The 22,046-nt window shown below is 40.4% G+C and overlaps 2 protein-coding genes and 2 long non-coding RNA genes across 9 annotated transcripts in view; 2 read left to right on the top strand and 2 right to left on the bottom strand.

The window, feature by feature from the left end:
• Positions 1-4,566: 4,566 nt before the first annotated feature.
• On the bottom strand, positions 4,567-7,531 carry LOC110474240 (uncharacterized). The gene is made up of 2 exons (XR_002466044.4): positions 7,288-7,531; positions 4,567-5,657 (listed from the first exon to the last, which is right to left on the bottom strand). It is a non-coding gene; the product is annotated as an uncharacterized LOC110474240 (long non-coding RNA).
• On the top strand, positions 7,507-12,700 carry CTXN2 (cortexin 2). 3 transcript variants are annotated; one of them, XM_021537488.4, is made up of 3 exons: positions 7,507-7,646; positions 10,389-10,444; positions 12,253-12,700. In XM_021537488.4, exon 3 carries the CDS (start codon positions 12,307-12,309, stop codon positions 12,553-12,555), a length of 249 nt encoding a protein of 82 aa, XP_021393163.1. In that variant the 5' UTR covers positions 7,507-7,646; positions 10,389-10,444; positions 12,253-12,306; the 3' UTR covers positions 12,556-12,700. The 3 variants fall into 3 exon arrangements, with proteins under 3 accessions (XP_021393163.1, XP_021393164.1, XP_077642026.1); XM_021537489.4 differs by lacking the exon at positions 10,389-10,444 and having other exon boundaries at positions 7,508-7,646; XM_077785900.2 differs by lacking the exons at positions 7,507-7,646; positions 10,389-10,444 and adding an exon at positions 10,892-10,993.
• On the bottom strand, positions 12,632-19,717 carry LOC146766527 (uncharacterized). Its single transcript, XR_014957525.1, has 4 exons — positions 19,616-19,717; positions 15,907-15,956; positions 15,085-15,155; positions 12,632-12,754 (listed from the first exon to the last, which is right to left on the bottom strand). It is a non-coding gene; the product is annotated as an uncharacterized LOC146766527 (long non-coding RNA).
• SLC12A1 (solute carrier family 12 member 1) overlaps positions 14,690-22,046 on the top strand; it is a 44,891-nt gene continuing 37,534 nt past the window's right edge. For 2 of the 4 annotated variants that reach the window (XM_085588283.1, XM_085588285.1), the window contains exons 1-4: positions 14,769-14,930; positions 16,558-17,156; positions 21,133-21,267; positions 21,466-21,541. In XM_085588283.1, the coding sequence (XP_085444409.1) occupies positions 16,746-17,156; positions 21,133-21,267; positions 21,466-21,541 (622 nt within the window). In that variant the 5' untranslated portion in view covers positions 14,769-14,930; positions 16,558-16,745. Of the gene's footprint in view, positions 14,931-16,557; positions 17,157-21,132; positions 21,268-21,465; positions 21,542-22,046 lie in introns of all 4 variants that reach the window. The other 2 variants (XM_085588284.1, XM_077785901.2) reach the window with 2 other exon arrangements.

The raw sequence follows: 22,046 nt of genomic DNA on the forward strand, positions 1-22,046 counted from the left end.
TAGTGTGAGTAGTTGGGGAAGATCACTATTCTATAGTCCTGCTGGCCACCCCATTTCTGATTTAAAATATCTTGTATGGTCTTTTTTCAAACACTTCAGTACCCCTCTATATTAATAAGATCCACATATTAATCATGAAGACTCCCAGATTCTGAAGGATTTGGACACAGAATCAACCCTTATCTGTGTTGCGACAGCTCATACCAAATATAGAATCACAGAATATGCTGAGTGGGAAGGGACTCACCAGGATCATCCAGTCCAACTCCTGGCCCTGCACAGGACGCCCCAAGAGTCACACTGTGTTCCCAAGAACATTGTCCAAACACTTCTGGAACTTTCTCAGGCTTGGTGCTGTGACCATTTCCCCAGGGAGGGTGTTTCAGTGCTTAACCACCCTCTGGGTGAAAAACCTCCTGATCTAACCTAAACCTCTCCCGACTCAGCATTGCGTTGTTTCCTCCAGTCCTGTCACTGGTCACCAGAGAGAACAGATCCGTAGCTGTGCTTCTGCTTCCCCTTGTGACAATGTTGAAGATCCCAATGAGGTGTCCCCTCTGTCTCCTCCAGGCTGGCCAAGTGACCTCAGTTACTCCTCCAGACATTCCACCATCTTTGTTGCCTCCTTTGGACACTCTCTAATAAGCAATATTTTTAAAAGAAGAAAAAAGCATTTATCATGTGGACCAAGTTGAATCATTTTGCTAACGACAAGTATAAAAGCCTTTCTAAAGGGGTAACTAAATATTATATAACTATCTATTATATAAAGAAAGCCGTTCAGTCCTCTGCAATGAATTTAGATTGGTGGCTTCTGGTTGCTAACCCACAGACCTGTACTAATGTGGCTTTTGGAAGTAAACTCCTTATGAGTTTACTACTGGGACTCATTTTTGTCTGTCCTCATGATTGTCGTAGCAGGTGTTGGTAATGTGAGATTTTGGAGAAAGCACTCAAAACTACTGCAAAATACTCCAGTAACCTTCATTCCAGATGAAGGTAGAAAGGCATGTCCAGAGGTCTGATAAGAGATGTAATTCTGTTCACACATTAACCATAATTAGATAAATATCTTGGTGTTTGTGAAAATAATCACTGGTGGAATAGTTAATGTTTAATTGATATTGCTGTCATTGCATTTTACAGCTCTCACTTCTTCAGGATGAAAGGGTGTGATTCCCATGTTCAGGTTACCAGACCCTCTGTTTGATTGTGCTTTGCACAGAGCATCTCAAGTGTTGGAATCCTATACTCCCCAAAGCAGTATTATGGCACCAAGCAGCTGACACTGAATTCCTGTGCTGATAGGCCTGTGCATATAACAGGATTTGCTGACTTTCTTACACACAGTTTGCCTACTTGTTCTGGGAAATCTACTGGCTGTCCAATTGCTGCCTCCCCACTTTTGTGTGCCTTTTGGGCCTATGGGGCTGGCTGAAGTGAAGTCAGTTTTCCCCAGAGCAGCCCTCAGTGCTGTGCTCTGTACTGGAAAGGAGTTGGTAACTTGTTGGTGCTTGCTGGGACAGCATCACAGGTGTATCTCCAACATTCCCCTCTCACCAGTAGGCTGAGGGTGGGCAAGATCTTGGGACAGGACATAGCCAGGACAGCTGGCCCAAACTACCCAAAGGGATATTCCACATCATATGACATCTGCACAGCAACAAAAGCCAAGAAAAAGGAGAGGAAAGGGTGAGGAGAGAGGGCATTTGTTATGAAATTTTTCTTGCAGAGCAACTGCTATGTGCACTGCTTCCCAGGAAATGGCTAGACATTACCTACTGATGGGAAATAGAGTGTAAATCTGTTTTCCTTGGCTTCCATATGCAGTCTTTGCTTTATTCAACTGCCTTTATGTTGATCCATGAGTTTTTTCCATCTTGTTTTCTCCCACCCCATTCTGCTGAAGAGTGCCAGAGCAAATTGGTGGGCACCTGATGGCCAGCCAAGATCCACCCACCATTAGCCCAGTGCACAGAGTTTTGTACCAGTAAACTCCGCTGTGAAAGGATGGGTTTTGCAATAAATACTCAGAACTGCACAATCCATACAGATCCAAAGATGAAGAGGTGTTTTGTATTAAGGCTGCACTGGGGCACAGTCTGGCTAAAAGCCTGGAGGAGTTATGGTAGCTTTGCCTTGTCTTCCTCACACAACTCCAATTTAGAGCATTCTGTTCAGATCAGTGGCCTGTGTCAGGATTTTTATGGGAGTCTTGCCTCCTATTCTATAAGTCTCATACACAATCACTCAGTATTTCTGTCTTCAAAGAACAATAATAAAAATGGAAGAGTAATGCCACAAAGAGCTGTTAGGGACCTGACAGGGGTGAACTGGAATTAAAAAGTACAATATCTTTGGTCTACAAAACTGTGTTGAAAAATGGTTAAGGTTTTCCCTAGGAAGACTCTTGAGTATAAAATGATTGCTTTTTTTTTTTTTTTCTTAAATCTACTTACCATAGTTAAGTGAACAAAAGGAAACCACTGTCTTTCCATGCCATTTCCTGTGCTGAGAAAGTCTTTGTTACACACTACTGGGCCCTCCTGAGAATATTTTAAAATTATCTTTTGATATACGGGCTTCCAACATCTCTTCTGCCTCTGTTCACGTTCTTACAGGAGACAGACAAGATTTTTGAGGAATGTTCCTATTAAAAGGGGGGGTCTTTCATTTAGTACAACACTATTACAAGTGTTTTTGATCTGCTGTCCTAACAAATTCCTCTTGTTATTCTCTAACATAAATAGTGTTTCACAGTTATAGGTAAAGCGTATGGCATAATAGCTGTACAGTCTTGGCAAGCACAGAGTTGACAGCACTAATTTGCACACAGAGTTGAGGATAATGGAATATAATTAATGTTCTTGCATATATATGTAAATATAAGCAACTGTAAAGGAACTACTACTGAAAGTGTCTTGTACAAGTAGTTACTGAGGTAAAATAATTATGTGTATTTGAAGTATCAGCATTCTTTTCAAAACAGTAACTCTAAATTCAAGTATCAAGTCCTCAGTGACAAACAAGGCACAGCTCCCAATATGCTAATGAACAAATATGTATCATCATCCTTTTAGAAGGGACCACTTTCATTCATCTTTTGTCTCAATATTTTTTTAAATGTTGTTTCTGGTGAAGCCATGATCAAAAGCAGTTCATTAATACTTTTATCAGGTGGAACTTGTGAAAAAAAAAATCTGTGTTCCTGAAAGTCAGTTTGTATGGCTGGGAACTTTGAGCCTCATAGCTTTTAAATCCATTTGACATTTCTTTTGTAAATGACTGGTTTTGGTTCTCATCTGTATGATGCCTGCATGGTGGATATGTCACATATAATTCTTCTTCTTTTGTTTGCCATGGTACCTAAATATGCTTAGCATTTTTTAGACCCTGTCCCTTCTCCAGGAAGGCCCAAGTACAGCTGGAGAAGAGTTCCTTTAGCAATATATTTGCTTTGTAAATATTTTTTACTTTCATACCTTATTTAAAGATTCCTTTCCACACAGAGACAAGTATTTTCAGACCAGTCTGCACTGCCTAAGGCTGCATCCAACCTGCACTGCTTTACTTTGTGCTAAAAATAATTAAATTAACCCTATTCTGCATACTTCTGCATACTTATAGTGGACCTATAGTAAAGCAAATAAAGGCTCTCTTTGCATTTAAGCATTATCTTTCTGGGCTGAGAAACATGGTATCAGTCACACAGGAGACCTGCTCTACTTGATCTGCAGGGACCTACTTTTTTGTCCCCCATGGCAGGCTTACATCTCCCTAAGTCTCATAAAATCTGTTTTTATTGTTGTGCAACCCTTGACCACAGCTTAAATCTCAATCGTAATCACCTATTTTTTACCCCTAAAAGGCTGCATAAAACCAGACTTTTGGCAGCATTTTTACTGTTCCTAGATGGAAACAATTCACATTATCCCTCTTCCCCCAGACATTACTCTAGCTGCTGAATTACGAAGGAAAATACTGAGCAACCTGCTTTTTTGTTGGTCCTTCTTCCATTGTCAGGCTGAGTGCCCCTAAGGTACCCACCACCTCTGCCTTTCAAGTGAGGCAGCAAACACCTCCCTCCTAAAGGGAGCTCATCCTTCCCTAGCTGGCTGAGGGCTCACACAATGCCAGGCTGGAAGAGCTGGAGATGCACAGGAGATCCACTGGAGATGCACCAGTTGCCTCCTCATGGACCAACTCTCCCGTCCCACCCACACAAGGTGGCACTGTTGGTTTTCACTGTAGTCATGCACTCTTCCACCTCCCCAACACTGACACTGATTGAACTTAAAGGGTGTGATTTTCAACCTTCTTCAGTCTCTGAATCCCTATGCTTTTCCTAATTGAAGAGTGGGACTAGTCAGACATTTAACATGGGGAGACTGCTTTGCAGGTCTTGTTTTTCTGCCTCATTCCTAAAGTCACCACAGCAGTGCCCTACAGACCCACAGGGCTGTAGATTCTGTGCTGCTGGTAAAGTCAGTGTCTACTAAAAGCACAGCCTTTGAACAAGCACAAGTAGAGATTCAGATCTTTTAAGACTATGTAAAAAAACCATGGTAGAATAGAAATGTTTATTCTTTTAAAAATGATAAATACCTTGAATTAAATTGCATAAAATAATTCCAAGTTGCAACTGTGGTCAATACATCAATTAATATATAATCCACCCGCTTTTGCTGTGCACCTCTATTACTGCTTTTATCTTCCCTATATACTATTGCTTTCTGATTATGCATATTCTCAAAAAACTTGCTTAAATTTGCTTAGGAGGGGAGTTTCAACTTGATCTGTTTCTTCTGTGCACAATATTTTTCACTGACTCTGCCACTTCAGCCCATTTAAAATTTCTAGCAACTAAAGAGAGAGTTTGTTTGCCAATGAACATGCAAAGAGCTGTTTAAAGCTAAGCTGAAAAGCAAGTTACAAGGGAGTTAGCTATCCCTCAAAACAGTTACATTTTCTTGACACCTACACCACTCAAGTGATCTTTAAACATTAAAAGTATTGACCAGCTAATAGTTCTAAGACTTCTACATTGCCTTTCATTCACCTGGCACCCACGTGGCTTTAAGTGTCTTGCCCAACCTTAAATTAGGCCAGTTGAATTTGCCAACTCAACATAACAAATTACCAGATGATTATAAAATCTATTTGTGATCAAGGGCTCTCCTTTGAGGAAAAACAGCACTCCCTAAATAAGGATCAAATCAACAGCAAATATGATTGAAGTCAGATGAAAGTGACAGTAACTGTTAGTTGAACACAAAAGATGGATCCTGATAAAGAAATTGAAAGCAAAGAGTAGCAAATGGTCCCTTGGTCCATATATCCAGGATGAGTCACATACACTGCTCCTCATTACCTTACCAAAAAATCACTTTTCCCATGCAAAAGAAAAATTTGTGAATTTCAAGTGAAAAAGAAACAAAATGCAGAAAAATATTGTTATTCCATCCCTTTTCCATTTTAAAATATACCATCTTGAACAGAAAGACAGTGCTACTTGTCTACTGACAACTGGTAGATGAAGAAGGAGACTCATTGCCTATTGCTGGCTGTCAGTTTCTTTTCCAGTTTCAATTCCAGAAAAGTGGATCTTCAATACATAAAGTCAGAAGTCTTCAGAATAGAACATGAGTGTCAGATTCCTAGAAATAAACACACAATTTCAGCAACTTCTACCATGCCAGAGTACAAGAAGGACAATTATTTCAGTATTAAAATAAATCTTTTAAGTTCAATCCTCTAAGGATAATGAGACAAAAGGGTAATGTATCTATAAGGAGTAATATCCCACAAGTAAACCCTTCCCAGGAAAATGGCAGTGAAAGGCCCAGCATCCATGTCTAAAATCTGGCAGAAGAGGCAAGACACACCCCCTCAGAATGTGTTTCTATTGTCAATGCTGTCCCTCACTCCCAGCCACAGCAGTCAGAGTGGTCCTGGCTACTCCCCAAGTCATATTTCCCATAAGGTTCTCCAAGTATAGCAATGCTCAGCAATTATTAGGAATCCCTGGATTTCTGTCACTCTCCCTTAACAATTATGCTAGGTTGATGAAGCACTCTGAAATTCTGAGACGTCCCAAAATTTCAACCTACAGCTTTCTGTCTAGTGAGAGACCTTCATGGGGCCCCCAAGTAAATCAGGGACAGAGCTAAAAAAGAAATCTAGAGCTCCTTAGGAACAGTAGGGGTTCTATATACATATTCTGAAAACACAATCTTATACTATTTTAAACTATCTATTTATAAAGTCTTCATGGATCTTTAAATATGAGAGGCACTTCAAAAATTAGCTTGATTTACAGACGTTTATCACGACTAATCATGCAGCATTAGAAAATCAAACCAATAACCATTAGCAAGTACACAGTTAACCATCAGTTTAACCATTAGTTTTAACAGCAGGAGAAAGCTGCATTTTGACTCAGTGCTTGGAAGTTCACTGCAGTCACAGCAGAGGAATTGGGCATTAAAATGGCAGGCAAGGCAAAACCCTTTTTTTCCCCAGATCGTTTCAAGAAGGGTTAACCTATCATAGTGTTATTATTGCATGTAGCAAGAAACATGAGAACTAAATCTATTAGTAGGTCTACAGCAGTCTCATAAGTCTTGTGATGCATGACAGTGTGATACAGTCTTGTTCCACTGACCCACGTGCATCCCTGCAGGGGTGTATTCACCCAGATGATTTACAAATATGGAATCACTATCATTTGAAACAGATCAGTGATTTATTAATGCAATGTATACAGATCCAGCTTTGGGAAAATGAATCTTCTTTCCTAATCCAACTTAAACACCTGCTGTTGTGGCAAATAGAAACCTCACTAATATACAACCAGCATCAGCTAAACGCAGCTAATGAAAGCATATAAAGCGAGGTCTGTCCTTTAATCGTTATTACTATTAGAGCTGCTGGGAGGACCCGAGGCCACACTGCGGGCTCAGCCTAAGAGGCTTTCGGCTCAGCACGCCCCACTCAGACAGACGAGCGTGTGAAAGCCTGCCCGCTGTTCCAGGGCGAGCAGCGGCCCCGCCGCCCCGAGCGCGGCTCCACAGGTCCTGCTCGGCGCCGGCGGGGTCGCGCCTCTCGGCGGTAGCGGGGCCCGGGAGGGATGCAGCCCCTCCTGCGGGTACCGCAGCCCCGTCCTCCATCACTGCAGGGACCACCCGGCCTTCAAGGCCCCGGTGCCCGGCCTGGGCGGCGGTAGCGGAGCGGAGGAGGGAGGGCTGCTCCCGCCCCGCTCCGCAGCGGCCCCGGCCCGGCCCTTACCGATGCACCGCACGTAGTGTTTTGCAGGAAGTTTCCACGCTCCTGGGTTTAATCCGCGAAAAGCGGGGCTGGAGAAGAGCGCGGCTGAATAGCGATGGAAAGGGGCGGGCGAAGAGGTGGAGGAGGAGGCGGTAGCAGCAGCGGCCGTGTTTAATTTTTTAATTAGGGCGGTTTGAGCATCTCCCGGCGGGGTCGCATCGCCGGGCGGCGAGGGGAGCCCGAGCGAGCTGCCCCCGCCGCCCGGGAGCACGCCGTAGCCCGAGCCGCCGGGACTCCGGGCTGGGCTTTGGACAGCGGGAGCCGGAGGCGCGGAGCTCCGCGCTCCGCCGCCATGGGCAGCGCGGGCGCGCAGGACAAGGGTTCGTAGCGCGGGCGGCGCGGCGGGGCCGGCGGGCGGAGCGCGGGGCTGACCTTGCGGCGCCGCCCGGCCCGGCCCGGCGGGGCAGGGAGGGACGGAGGGAGGCAGCCGGGGCGGCGGAGGGAGCAGGGCAGGGTAAGCCCTAAATCTGCCTTCCCCGGGGTAGCGGGGCCGGTGAACGCGAAAGCTGGGCGCGCCATCCTACAGCAACAATTGCTTTGCAGGTGCTCGGTTTCTCTCAGCCTCCATACCCTGGGAAGCAGGCAACACTTTTCCACATTGCCAAGTTAAGGATGATGCTAGTAAACGTTTTCTTTTCCTGCATCCCTATATTATCCAAATCTAGACCACGTATACGAATTCACAACACAGAAGCTCTTGTCCAGTGAAGACTCCAGGCTCATATATATTTGCTACAGATAAAAATCTTAAATTGCAATTCCCTGTTGGAAGGCTGGAAGGGTCACAGCTCCGCTGCTGCTTCATTGCAGGGGAATGCTGTTTATGTGGAAATGTGTTGCTTGCACCAAGTTACCATGCTGCATAAAAGAGTGTAGGGCTCTCTTTGCAGAGCAGTAAGCCATGACTTCATTTGCTGAGCATCCATGTCCTGGCATTCTTACCCTCACCTCCCTAAATGTCTTAGAACCCATACCCTAAAGATACACTGTTCTCCCCAGCAATTTAGAGAAAACAGGCACGCATTGTGCACAGGAGTATGACAAGTCGGCTGTGTGGTCACAGTGCTCCTTTTGCAGCATTTCTGGCCCTGTGTTACTAACTCAGGTAGCTCAGAGTCTTCAGAGAATTCCATATTCATGCTGATTTCTATTTCTAGTCTACTTTCTAGGACTTCTCCATTGTTAATCTTTCCATCTTGCCACCTATTACCAGTTTCTGTAATAGTATTTCTGGAATACAGTTTTGTTTTCCTGAACAGATAGGTAATGGCAAATGAGGTGCTACCAATGCTACCAGAGAATGCCTGTTTATATGTCCCTTTCCAAGTTAGGTTTGCTGTTACTCAAGCACAAGCTCAGGACTGAAGCTATTCAAAGTACTTTCAGAATAACCACATCCATGAACCAGCAGCTAGGCTGTAGACATCCAAGAAGAGAACAGATGGCCACTAATGTGGTTAATTTTGTTACAAACTGTCATTTAGGAAGTGAGGTTTTATGCACCTGAGGCTTAGTCATGCCAAGAGGATGAATGCTCCCAGCTTGAGATCGTGTAAAGATACTAGTTTCCTGAGTACTGAGCCACTAGAAAAAAATCCCGTAGGGGGTTCTGTGAGAGAAGGACTGAAACCCAGAACCCCAGGAAGATTATCCTGCTTACTTTGTTGATCTTCTTAAATCTGTCTGTAAACCTGAGAGTAAAGGCTAGATCAAAAAAAAATATGACACCCTGTCACCCCAAACCACCAAATAGCTGAGGCTGGGATCTTCAATCCACACCAAACACTGGCAGAGTTGGGCTGGTGATTCTGCTAGAGAAAAAGAATTTTCCTTCCAGCTGCCTCACAATACCTAGTGCCCGTGGTGTTCCCTTTCGTCCCCCCATAGGTGCAGCCAGCACCCCCAGCTCATACCTCCATTTTTCTTAGCTCAGAATTAAGCTATTTTCCTCATTCCTATTTTCTTGAGGATTCTGATTGTTTCTTCTGGCCTCAGGAGGACTTCCAGTGGCCTTCTTTTATTTCATAGCAGGATGTTAAGGAGCCTTTCTTTTTGCCAGTGTTTATATGGGTAACGAGTCAAAGGAGGAGAAGAATCCTGACCTGTAAAAAAAAGATTGAGCTCTGTCTGGGGCTAGCCTTCACAAAATGGCTCTGCAGATTATAAATGATACAATGCCTGTCCCCATGATGCAGTCCTAAAGGCTATCTTTGAGGATTTTGGGATCCAGGCCAGGTTAGTTAGCATTCAGAGTCTTCTGACTCAGGACTTTGACAGATACACTGCAGCAAATGAAAAGGTATCTGACTAACTGGGAGAGGACATCCAACCTGTGTGCAGCACTAAAATGTGAAAGCAATAAAAGGTACTCAAGATACCATGGGTTTGGGGATACATAATTAGAACAAAATTTCCTGTGAACTTTAAGGCTTCAATTACAGCTTCTGAAATTCAGGACAATGAACAGAAGAACACAAAGCTGCACATTAGAGTTTCCCAGAACCAATCCCCCCCCACCCCAGGCAAAATACAGTTTTCTCCTGCAGCTTTTTCAGGCAAACTTTTGTTAAATAAGACTAAGATATCAATTTCTCTACATTTCAGCATAAATCAAGCTTTGCACAGAGATTTGTCCCATAATGTCGCCTGACAAGCACATAATGTACAAACAAATCTCATCTAATTCCAGTGTGTAAGCTGCAAAATTACTAAGACTGGAAGTCATATTCTTAGGAAATTACTCTGTGGTGAAGAAATGTTATGTCAAACACAAACCTATTTGTCTGGACTCAGCTCAAATTCAGGGTTCTCCATGGCCAGCCTACCCCTAACATTCTTCTCAATGTCTTTCAAGAGAGCAACTGGGATTTTTGGGTCTGGCTTTTCCAGGTAGTGACTATGTATCATTTTCCTGTATAAGCCTTGCTTTTAATTTTTATAACCCAGTATCCCAGGACTTTTGGAAAGTACTTTTTTTTCCTTGACTGGCTTTTACTCAAATCAACTGACTTCTAACAGAAATTTGTGATATTTAACTTTCTGTAATTTTTTTTTTCCTGCAGAAGGTCAAACTTAATAGAAAAAGTGGAAGTATGCCCAATGAAAATCCATATAGCAGGTGGGCTTTACCTATGATGTATTTTTCAGAAAATAAATATTGCTTGTTGTTGACATTATTTCTAATTCCTATAGGCTGCATCTGGATCTTTCTTCCAGCTTAGCAGGAATTAAACAGCATGACCCAAAGAGCAGAATATAATTCAAAACAAGGAAGGATCTCATACACAGGTCTATAGAATAAACAGAACATAGGTTACTATGCTCTGGTTAATGTGCAAAGACTAACAGGAAACATTATATAATATCTACTGTATTGAGCTTTATTGAAAAAAAAAAGACATTGTGTTTTGCCCTTTTGCTCCTTGTTCTAAAATTTTTGTTCTTTAGGATAATAGTCAAAAATGCCACAACTTTTGAAATGAGAAAGGAGACACCAAACAAGAGAAAAGTTCTGTCAATTTCTGTCTGCTTGGGAATACGAAAAGTTATTTTTACTTTTTCTGTTATTTTTACTTGTAGGCTTACTCAGAGTATGGTTCCTCTCAGCCATGGCTGCAGTACAGAGTAGAGATACTGGAACTCCCTTTAACCTGGCTGAGCAGTGCAGGTACCTGAAGCAGTGTAGCCATGGCAGCACAGAGCTCTGAGTGGCCTAATTACTCTGCCAAGAAATAAATGGATACTAGCAATTCCCTGGGGAAAAAGAGGTTGAATTGTTAACAAAAAGAGTTTCCCCTGAGGCACATTCATTAAATAGGTGTTAGCAAGAGCCAGAAAACCTCAAGTTCTAACCTTACAATAAAAACGTCTTTGTCCTTTGGCACTTTTGATGTCACAACCTTCCAATTCTCCCACTGTCTATAGATACAAAAGAAAGATGTGATTCAAATATTTGATGGAAAACCTAACATAAAGCAAATGATCCCCACCCCCATCTAAAATCTATAGGTAAGATCTCCTTAGAAAGCCAAATACAAGAAGTTTCTCCTTCCTGGAAACATGCAGAGCTCTCCTGGTGGCAGCAGTAGGGTGGAGCTGCTTGAGCATCCTGCTTCCCTAGGACACACATCAGGGTCAGTCCCTGAGCAACTCGAGGAGCACGGGCAGATCTCCTGTTTACTGTGCCTGTGAAAATGGCAGGGTATGTATGGTGAAGACCAAGGAGAAGAAAGAAATGAGAGCAAGATTTATGGGAAAGGGATTTAATTCTGTTATCTCTTTTTCCACCAATCTTTGCTCATACACAAGAGTGGATGAGTACAGAGAAAGGTGAAGAGTTTTTCTCTGTCTGCTCACTTTCTTACAAAGCTCAAAATACACCCAGCATTTTTTTCTGAAACTGGAGCCCAAGACTTCAGTAAAATTGCACACACAATCTTTTATTTTACAAGTTGGATCTATTTAGGTAGACTCTGAGCTAAATCAAATGAGTAAAATCCACATTATTTAGCTGAAATTGCCTTTGAGGTCAATGCAAGTTTAAGTAGCTTAAGCACAGAGATGTAAAGCTACTTCAGGAAACATACTGGGTTTCTGCATATTGAGACCTTAGAGAGTATTACCAAATCATGATCTATAGACTTGTGCCCAGTCTGACAAAATGCTGTTTGCAACAACTGAAATTCCTGGTTTGAGGAGACAGAAAGCCAGAAAATTGTGAGTTAGCTGTCTCAAAACAGAGGCCAGTAAGTGCATGGTGTGTAGAGGCTAATAGTTGCCATTTTATCACATTAATTTAAACATGAAAAAACAACAGGACACTTCTAAAATCCAAGCTGGTTTTCATTTTCAAATGCTCATATGTTACAGCTCAGATATATGCACCCCATTTAGAGCTAACCACACTGATTTGACATTTCCATGCAGGCAAAGAAGCAATAGAGGTGAAAATCCCTCAGAGCCACCAGGATGTGATGCCCAATGATGAGCAGTAATTACTGCAGCAACACTTCAGCCAGTATGAGTGTCAACGAAATGTCTGCCTTCCCTCTGACTTTAGAACAAAAAACTGGCTTTGCCTTTGTGGGGATTTTGTGTGTTTTCTTGGGACTTCTAATTATCAGATGCTTCAAAATCTTGCTAGACCCCTACAGCAGTATGCCTTCTTCCACGTGGGAAGATGAAGTTGAGGGGTTGGATAAAGGAACATTTGAATATGCTCTTGCATGAAAACTCACAGAATATCCTGCCTTAAATTTGATGTTGATTTCATTTTGGAAACCAACTGTTGTTACATTTGTTATACATACCTGCATTTTGGAGATATGTTGGTGGCATCCATTTTGTTAAATAAATATTTGTTGCAAACCCAAAAGGTACTTCATGTTGCTTTTATTTGATGAACAGAAGAATGGTAGATAAGAAATGGCTAAAAGCAAACAAATACACAAAATATCACTAGAAAGGTACCATGGCCAGTATTTTAAGGATCAATGATATCTAGCTCTTCAGAGGAGGATCTCATGTCTACTGTGTCTCATGACAGGCTGAAGAAAAAAGACAGGCTCATGAATGGTGAATGTTTAAGTGGTAGCCCCCTGCCCTCCTCATCCAGCTCAATTTTATGAAACTCAGTGTATGTATGTACTTGTACACTGAGGATGCAAAAGTGGAGGACAACAAATGGTTGTGGCTTAGAGGAGGTGCCTGCAGGAGGTGTGTGTTTATGTTTTTATTCCACTTGGTTACAGAAGATGATTCACTTTAAAGTGGAACTTAAGCTGTCTGCTTAACAGCTCCCAGCAATAATTACACCAGTCTGGCAAGGCCACAGCAGACACAAACATGCTGGTTACCCAATTTTACCCAGTCCTCAAGGAGGGATGGGGTCCAGAGCTCTGTACACTCCATCACTCTCCACAGCTGATTCTTCTGCTTGTGCTCCTGCAGTTGTGCAGTGTATGATCTGAACTGTCACTGATGAACTGATCATGGGAGAACCCATCAAAGCAGAAGTGGAAGAGCGAAAGCAGAGATTCAAGTCTGGATATTCAAGGTCACCCTCATACACACAGCTGTTTAGCAAGTGTGACAGTACTTGACAGAAATTCAATTCCGTTTTTAAGAGACTGGCATTAGAATTTTAGGCACTGTCACTTTTGCTAAACAGATCTGTTTGCAGTGAGGAGCTAAGACAAGGAGATCAGTTACAGCAGTTGTTTTCTTTTTCCTGTATTCTGAAAAATACATGTTATTCCTTTTGCCCTATATACTAGGCAAAGGCAGACAGTGGAACAGCAGACCTTAAGTAAAATACTCTATTGTACAGAGAAAGACATTAATCTCCTGTCTGAAAAATACAAGAAATCAACAGCCAATATTAATCTACACTGGTCCATTTAAATTATAAAACATAAAAAATTTTGTGAATGTAAAGGCTTTCAACTGCTTCAGATTAGACATAAGAAAAAATTCCAGACCCTCAGTGATTCAGTATATTACATTTATCCTAGTTAATTTAGCCATAAAATTCAAGGTAGATATCAGTACGATGATTCATGTGACCTGTTATTGCTGGATAGGATCATCCACTGCAGAGACCTGACACGGCCATTTTTTTTTATGTACATCTAATCAGCACAGCTGAGCTCTGGGCTGTCAGGTTAGAGTGCTGCAGGTACTTAAGTTATCTGGGTTAAATATACTTATCTCTAAACTGCACAGCAAACACTGCAAACATATCCAAAGAACCCCAATATTGTCTCATTATTTTTGGTTTTGACCTAATCTATTGCTGGAAGCAAATTATCTAATTCCCTTCTAATTACAAAGCTTCATCATTTCCTGCCTGCTCTTTTCTTCACCACAAAAAGACTAGGAAGTCAGCCTTCCCAGCAACAATACAGAGAAAATAAGTTTTCAAAGGCTTATTAAATATACAGAGTAAAACTTTAAATAGGGGCAGAAGTAAATGGTTTAAAACTGCATGTAGGACAAGAAGACCCCCCCCAAAGAATGATCCCACTGACTTCACTGAATTTTCTGCATAAAATGCACTGAGCAGATCCTGTCCTGAACTCTTGTTATCTCCATGACTATATATGCAGAACTGAGAGATAGAGAGAGTATGATCTGTGCAGAATCAGGCATAGCAGGGAGGGAAATAGAGATAACAAAAGCATTTTCAGGCCCCCTTAGAAATTTCACAATGCCATAAACCCAGTAATTGTAATGGATAGGTACATTTGCTGGTTAAAAGTTAACAAGCTAGAATGCCTTTCTAAATCACCATCTAGAAATGTTTTGAAAGAGAGGGATTGGATGGTCTACTCAGTATATTAAACAAGAGAAAAATCTGGCCAATGAGGCAAAGTCTGTAATGCCTCAAAGAGAGGGTCACACTATATACAAGAATAAAAGAGGCAGATTGTCCTTCCAAAAACACAGGATTGAGTGGTAAGTTAAATTACCCTGAATAAGGTAGACTTGATTATATATGCATAATGCTGGAAAACTAAACACAAAGTTAATGGCAGATAACAGTTCAGAGTTCTCTGGAAATACATTGTGAAAACCTAAGTATTATTTTCAAGAACAGCAGAAAGGTAAGAGATTTTACTTTTCCTAGCAAAACACTAATATGGAAATAGGACTATGAAATGACAGAATCATTTTACTTGGCAGCAAACATTTAATTGTCATCAAAGAATCAGGATTTCATTCACTCATGGAGATGGAAACAAACATAGCTTCACTGACCTTAATGATAGAAGATTTGCCTTTGCTTCTTCAGGCCTGAAGATGAAACACTTCTTTGTAACTTTCAAAGGCTGAAGGAAGCAAAATACTATGATCATAAATGTGTAATAATAATAATAGCCAGTAGAGGTAAAATAAACTAAATAAATGTAATATGTTGCTATGAGTCTTATACAACATTAAGCAGGAAAACTAACATAAATATGCAGTGACAAAGAGGTGTCTTAGCAGAGAAGTGACAGCAGAATATTACCTATAGCTGATGGAAGAAATAAGAAAATATACTTCAGCTGTAACTCCTACTGAAGATGGAAGATATCTGATTACCAGTTCTTCAAATTATAATTTGGATATGTGATTTTAGAGAAAATTTACATTGTTGAACTATAAATATTGATGCCGTGTTTTATCTTTCAGTGTCAAAGGGCCAAATCATTGAGACATTTAAACTGAAAAAATCCTAGGGGTTCATCTAGTCCAACCTCTTGCAAAAATATGGAACTTTTAAAACATGTCTGTAATGAGCATATTTTTCTAGATTTTCATATATTGGTTTATAAGAAATATTTTGTTTCTAAAACTTTATGCTTTTACAAATGCTTGCAGAGTTTCAATGTCTAAGCATGCTCTGGTTTAGTGCCTTTGAACAAGCTGGGCTACTACTGAATTATACAAGTCTATACAACCACATTTCCTAATCTCCTTAGAAATATGCTTCAAGACAAATGATTGCCATCATTTCAAGAGCTTCAGGGCTTTCTAAGCCACACTTTAAATTGCTGCAAAGGTACTTAACCTACTAAAGGCCTTAAATATACATACCCCTCTTCTCTTGGCGTTTTTGTTTGCTTGTGTGTTTTCTTTGAGGAGATCTGTGTGGGAAAGAGGAGGTGAGAAGCAGATTATACAGCTGAGTGTTCACTTCTCTATGGGCTGTCACTCAGGGGGACCTAGACAGGCCAGCAGGAATCTCATGACATTCAATGAGGACAAATACCAATCCTGTACTTCAAACAGATTTAACATCTGTACTGTACAGGGAGCAACTCTCCTGGAAGGGATTGCGGGAGCAGGCTACAGAGGAGTGAGCCCCATGCTATCCATGTGTTAATTGCATGATCATGCTCCAAGCTTGTGTACATGGATGCTCACCATGTCACCCTGATCTTCTGTGGGTTTTCATAAAACAGATTGAAACTAGAGGAGTCCTTGGCCCATTTAACAGCTCAGGCCTTGTCCTCCTCTGGAGCTTGTACCCAAATACTCCTGGTTTGGTTAGGGTGTCAAGTGCATCAATCACAGATGGAACATCTCCACAAGCTCTTGTCTTTTCTTCAACTATGTTTTTACTCAAGTCATAGGATGACAGTCCCATGGATAATTGGCGAGGCAGGAGAGAGGGGAGAGCTTGTGGTGGAACACTTATCTAACCATGCAAGATAATAGAAAATAGTTTATTTATATCTTTTATAGCAGTAAGCCAGCAGCCAACATCAGGAAGACTGCTTAGAAATTCAAGAGAAAATTCTCAGCCCTTCATTACTTGAGAAGCAAAGGTCGATATGCAACAGCACTAAACCCTTGGCTGTGTCTGCACCTGTGTGGCTGCAGCCACAGAAGAGTACACAGATCAGTGACCCAAGTCTGTAGCATCCCTGAAGATGTCAATGAACAATGCACCAAATGTATTCTTGGATCCAAATGCAAATCGGTTTCAAGTTAACATTATTAATGAAGACCATGACAACAATGAAACAACCCAAGAGGATGTAGGCTCTGACCCACCACATTATGAAGAAACATCTTTCACTGATGAAACACATAACAGACTAAGAATCAGTTATAGACCAGGAAAAAGAGAATTATATGACAATTTCCGGCAAAATGGGGAGAAAACAGAAGCTAGTTTACATCCCTATGACACTCACAGTAAAATGTATTATCTACAAACTTTTGGCCATAACACAATGGACCCAGTTCCCAAAATTGATTATTACAGAAACACTGGCAGCATCAGTGGAAATAAGCTCAGCAGACCAAGCTTATTAGAAATTCATGAACAACTGGCAAAGGTAAGTGAAAAGGAAAGATATAATTTTTCTCTGTTCCATTTCCAGACTGTTAATTCTGTTTATTAAGAGAAAGTCCTTAAATTCACGGACCTTGCCCAAGAGAAGAAGTACAAGTAACTACTTACCATATTTCCTTTGGTAGATGCAGTTTGTTGTCTGCTCTGTACCCTGCTCAAATATTTTTATTAAAAGGAAATTGCAATGTGCTTGATAAGCAGAAAAACATAGCTTAATCTTGTCTAGAAGTATGGATCTACCAAATCTCTTCTGTTTCACATAAGAGTTAGGATGGCAGATGGTGAATGTCAATTCATACTTTAACCAAACTACACAATTCACACATTCTAAACTTGAATTTTACATCAATGCATACTAATTTTTAAAAGATTCCTCCATTTTACTCATTAACCAATATAAGTATTATTAAAGAAAAATATGTGAAACAAATGCAATTTCAGTTAATCAGATGTCCACAGCACTACCTGTTTGTTGCTGTAACAAACCCAAACAGCAAGAAAGAATCCAGAACAAGGGTGTTGAGGGATAGCAGACAACACTTCTCAGGTGCTGATTCAATAAACAAATTTGAGGTTAATATACACTTATCAGGGCAGGGCTGGAAAGAGAAATATCATTGCTATAGTTAAATTGCGACTAAAAGTGTCAATATGCAGCAAAATCTCCCATTCTTTTTTTGAGTTAGGCAATTGTGAAATGAGAAAACTTGAGAGAAAATAAGCTCTCATCCCTATTCTGCTCAGTTCTTCCTACTTCTGAGGTCTGAATAATTTGGACAAGCTTCTGATTTTTGAATGCTTGTCCAGATCTTGTTCAGATTTCTGTTCTCTGGCAATTCTTCTTTCCTATGGAGGGTTAATATAAAGTAATGAAATCAAGAGAAAAATATAGCCATTAGTCAATTAGGAGTTGATTCTTTAGGATTCTATTAGGGCAGCTTCCTAGTTTTGGCCTGACTTTTATTAAGCTTTATTTAAATTAAGCTCTTCATAGGCCTGTGTAAAATGGCTTAAAAGGACAAACATTTCCAAAGATTAAAACAAAGCAGATGTGAAAAGGGAAACATAATAATTTAGTACCCCTACTCATTTGTACAAACTGCTACTCAAAGGACTAAACACATTTCCATACTCAGAAGAAATATCCTCTTATAGAAATAATTTATTTCAGTAGTGGCCAGAAAGGAGTAAAACTGCATCTCGGCTTTGAGCATAATGCTGAATGAATATGTACTGAACATCAGCACATTAAAAGATTTTCAGTTTTGATGGTAACCAGAAAATTCTGGGTTTTTTACTGTTGTATCTCTCAATGGCCTGCATATTTTAAACAAAATATATTTTTTAGGTTTTTTTTTTAAGGCTTTCACTTAAAGATGATTAAAAAGAAGGCAGATTACATCACAGAGTAAAATGAAGAGAAAATTGTTTCACATGTTGGGACTGTTAGGAAAAAGAGAAAAAAGCGTAACCTAATTTAGAGATTTCCAGAGTTTTTCCAGTATCCATCTTACAGAAAGATAATCTCATGTCTTTCAAAAAAGGAAGGTGAATGTCATAGGTAATGGGATTTTTGTTACACTGGCAACCTGCTGTGCCCTTTTGTGGGTTGTGGCCCTGGTCTGGGAGCACAACCACAGCTCTGGAACAAACGATGCCCCATTAGCATGGCTGGAGCCCATTCCTGCCTGTCCCATGATCTCACTTGCTGACCTTGGACAAATCACTTCTGTCTGCAGAGCTTTTGCTGGAGAATGAACAAACACGAGGTCACCAAATAGGAGCTTAGTAGGGAAGGGAATGGAGATGTCTGAGAAGGCAGAGCTCCTCTCAGGAGGCACAGGCTGTGCATGCCTTGGACGGGGCACCAGCCCCCGGCAGGGAGGGGAGGAGAAGCCGCACTGAGCGTGGACAGGAGTCACAGTAATAGCTCAAGGTGCACTTCTGAAGCAGATTCTTTATTCCTTTTTGACTTAACCACTAAAATCTGGGTTTACCACACCATACCCCAAGGCAATCCCACCCCCCTTGCCCCAGCTTTGAAACTCAAGTTTTTGAAGACAACTGTTCTGTCAGAGCCCATTGCAAGATTCTGATAAGATGTGGCATATGTTTGACTTCAGATTGCTAAACATCACATAAGCATTCCCATTGTGCTTTGATGCTGAGCTAAACATCAGAAGATAAACATTAATATTGAATACATTTTTAATATGTAATTTTTGAAATGTCAGAATGTAAGACAGGCTGAAAGGAACTTCAAATATCTAGTTTCCACACTGCTGGAGTAAAATGTGTGTCATCTTTTAGCAAGACATGTCAGTTTTTGCAGACATTAAGCCAATTAAATCCCTAAAAAATAGTCTAAGTGCTATTTTACAGCTGATGGCTGGTGATAATTACTTGGGCTTAATATTTACCCTACATAAGAAATAATCTAACCTTTCTTCCTCTTGGCTATTCTCCACACTTGTTATGGAGTTTTGATGAGCTCATCATCTTTAGCCCCAGGAGAGATGAAGACTAAGCCATTCTGAAACAAGGAAAGGAAAATGTTTGGGTTAGTTTTTTGAGTTTTTTTTAAAGCAGTTGTTTTTATTTTAGTAACTTTTCAAAATGTTCTGTCAATTTATTCCACATCCTTAATGCATGAGTAGCACAGGTACAGCTGCTTGGAAAATAACCAATCATTCACTAAAGCACACCAATTTAAAATGCATTTATGGAAGGTTTAAGGCCATAATTTATGATAACGGCTTGGAGAGGACAAATTAATTCAAACTACAGAGGAAACAACTTGTTTCAAGTACAAAGACCAAGCCCTTTTAATTTTTTGTCTTTGAAATTCTAACCACTGTAGCAAAAGCTTGTCATATTATTCTGCTAATCTTCCTTCATTGACTTCAATCATTTATTATATTTTGAGCAAACACAGACATTCTTACCCTTATTTCAGGGTAAGAATTGTCAAAATTATCTAAGTATCTCAAAGGAGCTCAAAGTCACAGGCTTTCAACACATCTTGTATTCCCACTTTTCTTTGGGCGAGCAGGGAAATAGGCACCAAGTTTAGCCCATGTCAAAACATATTATCCAGTCACTTATTTTTCAATTGTGAGCAAAGTCAGGATTTACTGTGTCAAAGGCATTCTAAAACTTCTAAAATTACAATGAAATTAAAAGACAATTACAATGAGTACAAATCTCAGCACCATGAGTAATTCCTATTCAAGGCACAAGAAACATATCATTGGGCTAAATTGCATCAAAGATTCCGGAGCAAGAGAGCTGAAGAGAAAATGTACATTTATGTCTGTAACTGATGTGAACAATCTAAAATTCTGAGCTACTTACTCTGGTTGCAACATAAATATGGCAATTCTTAATCCTATCTACTATGACACCAGTTGTGGCTAAGCCACAGAAAAGATTATATAATTTCTACATTTCACTGGTATTTCTCTAATTGTTTTCAGGAATATGTTACACATCTGCTGCTGCAGTTATGTTTGTACTTCATTCAATAGGAAACACTAGATTTCATCACAGAATTTAACCAGGCTGCACTCAGATCTCTTTTACTGTTAGCAATTATCCCCATTTCTACACTTAGTGTTATTCATAAATTTTTGCAAGAGAATGCAGAGGCCAACCACAAGACCTTCATTATGTTAGATGCTCTACTAACATGTCAAAACAACATATATGTGGAATAGCTTACAATAAAAACAGGGTAGTATCAGATCAGGTAGTAATTTATTTACTCTCCTTAAGTGATTCTTTCATCTCCTCTCCTTGTTAGCAAGCCTACCTGCTGATGCCTTGTGTGAGCAGAATATTGCTCTCTACTCCAGTGATTGTAAAATGTGATCTTTGCAATTCTTTTCTGTCTCCCTTATGCAGCCAGGTGTCCTCTGCCTGGCCCACAAAATGTAATTGTTTTGTGTGTGATCCTCCAGAACATTGCTGTGAGCACCGGCTCAGTCGAGAGAGTGGCGAATGGAGAAAGCACTGCTGGAGATGAGACAGCAGGCAGCAAGGACGAGGAAAACAAAACAGGATTTGTCAAGTTCGGATGGGTAAAGGGTGTGCTGGTGAGAAACTTACCTGCATTTCTAAAAAGATAATTAAAAGAAAAGAAAATCAGTTCTGTTACACTTAAGTCTTTGAAGAATTAAGAGAGGGAGGCAGATTTCAGGGATGTTTGGGGTGAAATGCACTGTATCACCCTTCTGGTTTTAAACATTACTTTCAACCTTGAATTAATGCAGTTATTTTTCTTTAAAACCTAGGTAAGATGCATGCTTAATATCTGGGGTGTGATGCTCTTTATTCGTCTTTCCTGGATTGTAGGTCAAGCAGGAATTGGTATGTATCTTATTCAATATCATTTTCCACAGTGAAAGGGATAAAGAGGATAAACTATACATGATCATGATTAATATATAATCTGAGATGTGCGTTTGCATGTTAAACTAAATAATGTTTTCAAATGCTTGCCAGGGTAAAAAGACATTAATCCTCCAAACTATTGGAATTTTCCAGACTCATAGCCAAATTACTGCTTAGAGGCATAGATCTGTTAACTATGCATATGATCATCACATTTGAATATTTCTGAGCTTTAGTGAAATTTGTATTTAGATCCTGTAACAGATGTAAACTTTATGACTCGGGCCAATATCTAATATGTGCGTACAGAGTTAACCTTTAAGAGTTCACACTTTGCTTATCTGTGAAACCCAAACCTTGTCATCTACATATTATAAACAACACTTCTTCACACTTCTCTGCCAAGATGAAAACAGTACTGGAAGGAAGTCTCATCTCATCAGGATTTTGTTATTTTTAACTACAGAACAGCACTTGATAC

This window comes from Lonchura striata, chromosome 10 (genome assembly GCF_050655825.1).
Source record: "Lonchura striata isolate lonStrDom1 chromosome 10, ASM5065582v1, whole genome shotgun sequence".
NCBI classification, from domain to species: domain Eukaryota; kingdom Metazoa; phylum Chordata; class Aves; order Passeriformes; family Estrildidae; genus Lonchura; species Lonchura striata.

Coding starts and splice junctions, on each gene's coding strand:
- CTXN2 (XM_021537488.4), top strand. CDS start 12,307: ATGATGAGCAGTAATTACTGCAGCAACACTTCAGCCAGTATGAGTGTC.